Source organism: Mandrillus leucophaeus, unplaced genomic scaffold, assembly GCF_000951045.1.
Source record: "Mandrillus leucophaeus isolate KB7577 unplaced genomic scaffold, Mleu.le_1.0 Scaffold245, whole genome shotgun sequence".
Taxonomy (NCBI): domain Eukaryota; kingdom Metazoa; phylum Chordata; class Mammalia; order Primates; family Cercopithecidae; genus Mandrillus; species Mandrillus leucophaeus.
This window is the reverse complement of record NW_012102532.1, coordinates 1,290,997-1,300,586: the sequence shown is the minus strand read 5'-3', so window position 1 is coordinate 1,300,586 and position 9,590 is coordinate 1,290,997. Positions and strand designations below refer to the sequence as shown.

Here is a 9,590-nt window from a genome sequence, read left to right as displayed (position 1 = left end):
TCAAGTGATTTTACTACCTCAGCCTTTTGAGTAGCTGGGACCACAGATGACACGCACCACACTGGGCTCATTTTTTTTTTTTTTTTTAATAGAGACAGGGTCTCCTTATGTTGCCCAGGCTGGTCTCAAAGTCCTGGGCTGAAGCAATGCTCCTGCCTCGGTCTCCTAAAGTGCTGGGATTGTAGGCGTGAGCCATCATGCCTGGCCCATGAGCACTTTTCTTGAGAAGATGAAGGGAATAGAGTCTGTGTAACCTCTGGAGACCCTTGATGACTTACCACATCTCTGGCGATTCGTCCGCCCTGGTGAGCTGCCTGTCTCTTGGTCCTGGCTTTCTGGACCTCGGGACTTTGGAGCCTAAGGGGTGGCAGGCCTGGCTGTATTTGTCTGACAAACACAGGCACCTTCTTTGGTGGTGTGGCGTCACCTGGGGCTCAGTGTCACCTTCAAAGGGATAACACACAGGTTAAACAGAGCCATATCACCAACATCGCCGCATGGCACCGGGCCCCTCACACCCTCCTTAGCTCAACTTCAACTAACTTTCTAGACTATAACTAAATTGTATCCTTCCCTCCCTGCTTCTCTGGACTTTCTCCTAATTTTTCTCCAAAGGAATCGAGTACTTTCTCCCAGTTTTCTTCTTCCTCTGTTGTCCTCCACCAGCCCCACCCCGACGGTATCAGTCTCTCTCCTGCCCTCAAGAACAATGCTCCCATTTCCACTCGGGTTTTCAGCAGTCTTCACGCATCATGACCATCCATCTAGGACAGCCCCTCTTCTTTAACCATGATCTCCTTATCTCCTCAAGCAGCCCTGTCTGCTGTTTATCACTGCGTGCATCTCCGCTGATGCTCCCAACGCCCACGGATGGAGGCAGGAGCTTCTTTCACTAGAGGAAGTTAGGGGCCTTGGAACAAGCAGTCTGGGAAGGAAGTGCTGCCCCACTGAGACAGGGTTGCGTGAGGAAGGAGAAAAGGGACAGTCAAATGACAAGGAACATAAACACTTCCTACATTCGTTTTCCAGAGTTTCTTTGGGGTTTGTCCCTGCTGCCACCCCCGCTCCCCTGCCAACTTACTGAAAATATAAGCTATCTCCCCACAGTTCCTAGTAAAGTCTTGCTAAAATTGCTTTAACCCTGAAAACAGTGGTAGGTAAGGGGGTGAAGTAGGGGTGGATGGGGTGAGCCTAAGAGAAATAGGTTGCCTATATTCTGCCTTTTTTTTTATGCTGCCTTTGTCAGCCCTCTATCACTGCCCCAAGCCCTCCTACGTGAAGTTCTCTGCCTTTCTTTCTTCCTGCATCAAAGCTCTGCTCGTCGTTTGTAAGGATTTTACCTTCAGAAGCTGGTAGGAGCAAGTGGGTCAGTCCCCTGTCTCCTGCCAGTGGGCATGCTGGGCAGCCCCTCCGGCCCCCGGGGACAGCGGCACAGGGCCTTGACGCTCCCTCTGCAGGAGCCTCCAGTCAGCCTCCCTGTCCGGGTTCTGTTCCTAAGAGTGTGCATGTCTGAAATTCCCTGATCTAAACAGAGGGGGCTGGGAGCCCATGACATAGGGAAAGAGTAACTCAGCCTTGATCTTGGAGCTCCCTCTGCTTTTGAAACAAGGATAGCATCCTCCTCCCAGGCCTGAGAGGCCTCTATCCAGGGCTCCAAGCGGGAAAGGAGGAATGGGGAATTTCACCGATTGCTTAATGCTATTTTTCAGCCAAAGGGCGTGTTTCTGAGTTTTCGGGGAAGTCAGGTGATTTGTGGGAAAAGGCGGGGATTGGTACCAGGGGAAAAAACCAAACCCAGAAAGCCCAGCCCTCCAAATGTGTGTGAATCATGAATTAAGGGAAAGTAGTTATCAGAAATGCAAGTCATCTCTGCTTTAAAGCAAATGTAATGGTTGATAATGACTTACACCGAGACCCAAGGTGGTATGGCGTGAGGCTTCCTCTTCATAACATCCCTCCACATCCCTTCCAAACATCAAAATTCTACCCCCCAACTGAGCCCCTTTTCAGATCCAACCCAGAGTCCCTTATCTATAACCCTTGGAGCCAGCTGTGTTTTGAAATTTTATAGATTTTTTTAAGGCTATGTAGTCCATGGACCCAGTATTAGGTAATATCTCCTCCTCTCCCTCCCTTTATGGACCAGGATAACCCCCTATTAACAAACATTAAGATTTCTGCAGCTAAACAGATTGATCTGATGGTAGGTGGATAACTAAAGATGACGAATTCCATCAGTTCGGGTCAGGTTTTGCTGCCAAATTGAGTTTTAGTCCCAAACTTGGAAACAAACAAACAAAAAACGATAGCCAGGTGTTGTGACACACACCTGTAGTCCCAGCTACTCAGGAGGCTGAGGCACGAGGATCACTTGTGTCAGGGAGGTCGAGGCTGCAGAGGGCACCATTGTACTCCAGCCTGGGCAACAGAATGAAATCCCATTACAAAAAAAAAGAGAGAGAGAGACTTTGTTTTCAGAGTCCTTTGGATTTTTTTTTTTTTTTTTTTTTTTTTTTTGAGATGGAATCTCGCTCTGTCGCCCAGGCTGGAGTGCAGTGGCCGGATCTCGGCTCACTGCAAGCTCCGCCCCCCCGGGTTCACACCATTCTCCTGCCTCAGCCTCCCAAGTAGCTGGGACTACAGGCGCCCGCCACCTCGCCCGGCTAGTTTTTTTGTATTTTTTTAGTAGAGACGGGGTTTCACCGCTTTAGCCAGGATGGTCTTGATCTCCTGACCTCGTGATCCGCCCGCCTCGGCCTCCCAAAGTGCTGGGATTACAGGCGTGAGCCACCGCGCCCGGCCCCTTTGGATTTTAGAATTGCAGACAACGGAATGAGGGGCAGTGCCACTCCACAGAGCCTTCCCTGATCTCAGCTCCCCTTTATGCCCCTTTAGTTGGCTCAGCACTGGGCCAGGAGCCAAAACACAGGCTCATGTCCTAGCTCTGCTCCTCACCAGAGGTAAGGCCTTAGGCTCATCACCTAACTTCCTGATTTCTTTTTTTTTTTTTTTTAACCTGGCTCACTATTGACAGACCTAGTTTCTTCAACTATAAAACAAATCATATCAGTCCTGCCCACCCTACATGACTATCAGGTGGACCTAATGAAATAATTCGAGCAAACAAGCTTTGTACACTATGGTACCTAATAAATATACATGTTAAAAGGAAGAGAATCATGAGCCCATAAGGTCTCGGAAGGCAGGTGCTGGCTCTGATTCATCTTGGTATTGTCCACCATGTCTAGCAGCATCATGCAGGCCACAGATGTGCATGCAACCATCTGTGGCTCCCCTGGTTGCCCCGCATTCAAACCGTTTGGCCATATTTGAGGAGCTCCCCATCATATCAGTTTGGGGAACAGAGCCGACCTCCCAAGAAAGAAGACGCAGGCACAAGAAGGTGTCACCCCCACCCCCAGCAGCTCTGGAGCAGGCTAATTTGTAATCGCCTGAAGGGTTCTTCCTGCCTGATGCGTAGAGAAAACCAGTTCACTGAGACCGTGGTATTGCAGTAGAGAAAGAGTTTAACAACACAGAGCTAGCCAAGGGAAAGGATGGCAGTTTATTAATCAGATCAGTTTCCCCAAGAACTCACAGGCTAGGGTTCTTATGGATAATTTGGTGGGCAGTAGGAGCAGAAAATGGGTGCTACTGATTCACTGCAGATAAAATGATATGAGTGGAGAAAACAGACCTTGTGCACTAAGCTCACCTCTAGGTGGGGGCCACAGGACTAGTTGAGTCATGAATCATTTCAGAATGCAAAAGTCTGAAAAACATCTCAAAAGACTAATATTTGGTTTTACAATAGTGATGTTATCTATAGGAGCAATTGGGGAAGTCACAGATCTTGTGACCTCTGGCCGCATGACTCCTGAGCAGTAAGGGATTATAGAAAGGCAAGCTAGGGGTCAATGGCTGGTCCTCGGTTAGCTACACCCACATCTTAGCAATATTCAAGCCCCTCCCATAATCCTAAATCTTGTGGCCTTTCATTTGTTTTACAAAGGCAGGTCCCTGAGCAAGGAGAGGTTTCGTTTTAGGGAGCGACTAGTATCACCTTTCCTTCAGAGTTAAACTGTAAACTAAATTTCTCCCATGGTTAGCTTGGCCTATGCCCAGGAATGATTGAGGACAGCCAGCCTGTGAGAGTAGAGGCAAGATGGAGTCACCCATGCTAGACTTCCCTTACGGTCATCATCTTTGCAAAGGCAGTTTCACATGCACACACGTTCCATTTGTCAGAGGTCCAGGCTTTGAATCCAGAGGCAGTAATGCCAGGAAGCAAGGACCCTGGAGCCTGTGGGGACAGTGGTGGCCACAGCAAGATCACAGAGGAGGTAGAGTTTTCAGCAGCACCCAGCATCCAGTCCCAGTGGGTAAGCATCGCAAGCTGAAGCATCCAGGGCACGGCCAAAGAAGTGGCAGCAGAAGCAGCCAGGTCCTGACCGTTGTCCAGGCTGGAAAGCTTTCACACATAGCTCTGCAGCTCCCCTGGCATTTCCGTGAGCAATCCAGGATCCCTTTAATAAATTCATCTTCTGCTAAACTCAGCCAGAGTTGGTTTCTGCTGCTGGCAACTAAAAATAATGGCTGATGCAACATGCTCAGTGAGTACCTGAGGACTGGCTGATTGAATGAATGTGCCAAAGTGAATTCAAACCATTCACTACCTTTTGTTTTAGTCGTGTGACCTTGAAAAAGTTACTTTGCCTCTCTGAGTTCCAGCTTCATCAGGTGTAAAATGGGGATAATAGCACCTATTTCAGACATAGCTACCACTGTCAGGGCTCATTGTGGCCAAGATTAAACAAAATAACGTATGCTAAGCATTCAGCGTATACCTGGTACTCAGTAAGCTTTTAACAAATAACAAAACCTATTAACTTCTCCAAACACCAAACATGGCAGCAGTAGCAGCAGCTTCCTCCCCATCAAGAGCATGCTTCAGTTAATAGCAAGGAAAAGAGGACGCCTTATCAATGTGTCCAGGGTTCCTTCTCCTTTTCCTTGTAACTCAACGCTGCCTGATCTTGCCAGAAAAGTTAGACTCTTCCCTACCCTCACCTGTGTTTTATGTTCACTTCTGCTATTTTGCCACGAAATTGAAATATATTGCCAGGAGCAGTGGCTCACACCTGTAATCCCAGCAACTCAGAAGGCTGAGGCAGGAGGATTGCTTGAGGCTAGGAGTTCAAGACCAGCCTGGGCAACATAGGGAGGCCCTATCTCTCCAAAAAGTGTTTAAAATTAGCCAGCCTGTGGTCCCAGCTACTCAGGAGGCTGAGAGGCGGGAGGATTGCTTGAGCCCAGGAGTTCAAGGCTGCAGTGAGCTATGACCACAGCACTGTACTTCAGCCTGGGTGCTCCGTTTCCCAACTCAAATTTCATCGGTCAGGCATGGTGGCTCATGCCAAAGTGCTATAATCCCAGCACTTTGGTAGACCAAAAAGAGAGGATCACTTGACACCTGGAGTTCGAGACCAGCTTGGGGAACATAGCGAGATTTCATCTCTACAGAAAGTCAAAAAATTAGTCAGGCATAGTGGCATGCACTTGTAGTCCCAGTTACTCAGGAGGCCAAGGGAGGAGGATCACCTGAGCCCAGGATTTTGAGGCTGCAATGAGCTATGATCACACCACTGAACTCCAGCCTGGGCAACAGAGTGAGATCCTGTCTCAAAAATAAATAAAATAAAATTTCATCCGGCCATGATATCTAAGCAGCTATCAGAGATCCACGATGAGATTAAACAATGGTATTAAGAAGCTCCAACAATGAAATACCAACAATAAAGTTTTTGAACAACAAATAACCCTCCCAGTTTCAAATTTGAACAACAATTAACCCTCTCATTTATCAAACTCCAAAATTAAAGTTCAAATCCCGTTGCAAACTAAAACTATGACATTAAAGTCAAAAGTAATTGAAGCCCAAAGTTTCTATGTTAAAGCCACAAAACCATCAGTTCCAATTTGTGTTCTGTTTAATCTCAGCTAGTAGGTTTCCAATCCCTGGGCAGTTGTGGTCCCTTCAGAAGCTGCAGCCTGGGCTGGAACAGGTTAGTTCCTCCACAGCTTCAAAGACTGAGTTTGGAGGCAAGCCTTCCATGAGCCTCAGTTTTTAAAATTCCAAAAAGTAATGAGACACAAGAATATTGCAACACCAGCCCCACAACCACAAAATTTAGAAAATGAGCTATCCCCAGACCCCAAGACAATCATCCCAGGCAAAATTAAAATTATATTTCCAGAAACCAGCACTTAATGTCACCAAAATCCGAAGAAGAAATTCAATGGTATCTGAGGGCAACAGAAAAGATTAAGCTTAGTTTAAAACCTTACCTTGAGGCCAGTCAATTTATGCCAATTGTTCAGAATCCATGTCCTGTGGGCCAAGTGTGGTAGCTCATGCCTGTCATCCCAACGCTTTGGGAGGCCAGAGCAGGAGGGTTGCTTGAGTCCAGGAGTTTGAGACCAGCCTGGGCAACATGGTGAGATCTGGTCTCCATAAAAAAAAAAAAAAAAAAAAAAAAAGTGCCAGGCAGGCTAGTGTATGCCTGTAGTCCCAGCTACTCAGGAGGCTGAGGTGGGAGGATCACTTGAGCCCTGGAGGTCAAGGCCACAGTGAGCTGTGATCACACCACTGCACTCCAGCCTGGGCAATAGTGAGGCCCTGTCTAAAAAATAAAAAATAAAAAAAAAAACAGTCTATGTCCTGTGAACTTAAACACCATTGGAAGAAATCATGTAGAAAAAGGTTAATTGGGCATTTTGTACTTGCCATATCGGGATCCTCATAGGTGGAAGTTTTAAATTCGCATCCCCTCCCAACACCATCTCCCAACCTTGTCCCCGTGAGCCCCAAGCTGTGGGCTCCTCAGTGCCTTGTTAGTTGGTGAACTCTCCCTAGTTGGAACTCTAGCAGCCTCCATGATATTAAAAATAACAGACATTTCCATCGTGTGCCTCTTTTATGACTTCTGCCACTCCGCTTTTTTGGACTCACTAAGACCTAAAAAGTCTTCTTCCTAAGGAGGGCTTTCCCCACACCCTCATGTTCATTTCAGCTGAAAGCAGCATCCTCAGCAGATTTTCGAACTGAGGTTGTCACTGAAGCTTTGAAGCCTGAGCCCCAAGGTAAAGACCAATACCTCTACCAGATGCCCTAACACGAGTTTTTCTTCCTCCCCGTTTTTATTCTTTTTTTTTTTTTTTTAAAGACAGGGTCTCACTATATTGCACAGGCTGGTCTTGAACTCCTGGGCTCAAGTGATTCTCCCTCCTCAGCCTCCCAAAGTGCTAGGATTACGGGCGTGAGCCACCATGCCCAGACTTTCTTTCCCCTTTTAATTTCAGTAACAAATTAGGGTGACCTTAAGGGTACAGGCAATACTAGCAAACCTATCTATAATAAATACATCACCTTGAAACTCACTGATATGGTTAGGCTTCATGTCCCCATCCAAATCTCATCTTGAATTGTAATCCCCACGTGTAGAAGGTGGGAGGTGATTGGATCAGGGGGCAGTTTCTCCCATGCTGTTCTCATGATAGTGAGTGAGTTCTCATGAGATCTGATGGTTTTATAAAGCAGTTTTCCCTGCTCTTGTTCACTCCTCTCTCTCCCGTTGCCATGTGAAGAAGGTCCTTGCTTCCTCTTCCCCTTCTGCCATGATTGTAAGTTTCCTGAGCGCCCCCCTCCCCAAGCCCCCGCCGACTCCGAGCCATGTGGAACTGTGAGTCAATTTAACGTTTTTCTTTTATAAATTACCCAGTCTCAGGTAGTATCTTCATAGCAGTGTGAGAATGGACTAATATATCCACCCAGTAATTTGGGGGGAATTTTCCATTCTCAAGTCTGTGAACAAGCCACCCGAGTTCAAGGTCAGTCTTTCCACAATTTCTTCCTTGGTCCTGAATGTAAAATGGAATTTGCCAATCCAGTATTCCCTACCTAAGCAGGGCACTCACAAATTAAAGCTAGAATCTTCCTAGTGCTCTAGAGCACAAACAGAACTCAGCTTCCTTGCAGAAGGCATTTCTATAAGGAAACATTATGGGTAAGGAAGAGAATACCACCCTACAACATACAGGGAATCTGGACTATTGTCAAGGGCTGTAGATATAAACAATGTTTGCCAAAGTATCAAAGCATTTAGTATCCAATAAAGCGAAAAAGAAATAATTGATTGATACAACTTTTTTAACCTACAAAAATTATACAAACGAAAACAAGGATCTATCAAAAGAAATAAAGTGAATGCAGGGGAAAATAAAAGAAAATAAGTATGGAAAAGGAGCAGTAACAAGGTAAAGCCAAGGTAGGGGAGCTGGTCTGCTCCACCCTCCACTTGCGCTTTTGTATTACAAAGCACAAGAAGACTGTATTAAGTGCCTCGTAGCTTAAAAAGATGATAGGGTCAGAGTCATAACGCTAGGTAGAGGAAGGTAAGCAATATGAAAGAAGTGTGACAAAGGGCTTCATCGCTAAAAGGAAAAAGATACTGCATCTGGTTAAGGAGACATCAGAAAGAAAAGGCACCATGCATGCGTTGAGATTTCAAATGGGACTGAATGGCTGGCATTTCAATGGGGATCTTACCCTTCCCCTTCCCTTTTTCTGTTTTTTGTTTGTTTGTTTGTTTTGAGACAGAGTCTCGCTCTGTCGCCCAGGCTGGAGTGCAGTGGCGCGATCTCGGCTCACTGCAAGCTCCGCCCCCCCGGGTTCACACCATTCTCCTGCCTCAGCCTCCCGAGTAGCTGGGACTACCTCGCCCGGCTAGTTTTTTGTATTTTTAGTAGAGACCGGGTTTCACCGTGTTAGCCAGGATGGTCCTGACCTCGTGATCCGCCTGTCTCGGCCTCCCAAAGTGCTGGGATTACAGGCGTGAGCCACCGCGCCCGGCCTCCCTTTTTCTGTTAATGACTCTACCAATTTCCCAGCCATCTAGGTTCAAAGCTTAGTTGTCTTTAATCCTCCCTCTCCTCTGCCCCCAAATCCTTGCCGAGACCTGCTGATTCTATCTTTTCCATGTCTTTCACATCCTCTGCCCTACTCTAAGTCAGATCCTCATTTCATCTCATCTGAATAGATGCCTTGGAAGTATACCCCCTTTCCTCCTTTCTCAGGTCCCCAGTCATAACCTACACAAACTGAAAACTTAATCCTTCCTAATGACAACTCTAAGTGCAGTTTTAAAACCTAGTGGCTCCTTTTGTCTTCAAAATTAGATTACAAAAGGTAGTTCCTCCAGATATTTTACTACTTCCAAACAGAGCATCTGTTCTCTAATGACAGCTTATTGAAACTTCCAATATTCTTATGCTAATTCATTCATTTACCCAACAAACATGTATTGAATGCTCACTGTGTAGGGGAAATCCAAACACAAACCAGAATCCCCAGTGCCCTCAAGGAACTTACTTTCTAATAGGGAAGAAAGGCAAAACAACAACAACAACAACAAAAAGTGTGGAAGTCCAAGGATAGCAGGTGCAGTGGTTTTTAAACATGTCTGGAGGAAGCTAGCCAAGATGGCAGACTAGAAGCAGCTTTTGTGTGCCGCTCTCATTGAGAGAAATAG

At 46.5% G+C, this 9,590-nt stretch overlaps 1 protein-coding gene across 3 annotated transcripts in view; it reads right to left on the bottom strand.

Annotated features, from left to right (window-relative positions):
- C1S (complement component 1, s subcomponent) overlaps positions 1-1,697 on the bottom strand; it is a 10,747-nt gene extending 9,050 nt beyond the window's left edge. For 2 of the 3 annotated variants that reach the window (XM_011983055.1, XM_011983058.1), the window contains exons 1-2: positions 1,341-1,697; positions 279-444 (exon numbers count right to left, since the gene is read on the bottom strand). In XM_011983055.1, the coding sequence (XP_011838445.1) occupies positions 279-283 (5 nt within the window). In that variant the 5' untranslated portion in view covers positions 284-444; positions 1,341-1,697. The remainder of the gene's footprint in view (positions 1-278; positions 445-1,340) is intronic. The other variant, XM_011983057.1, reaches the window with a different exon arrangement.
- Between the last annotated feature and the right edge of the window lie 7,893 nt (positions 1,698-9,590).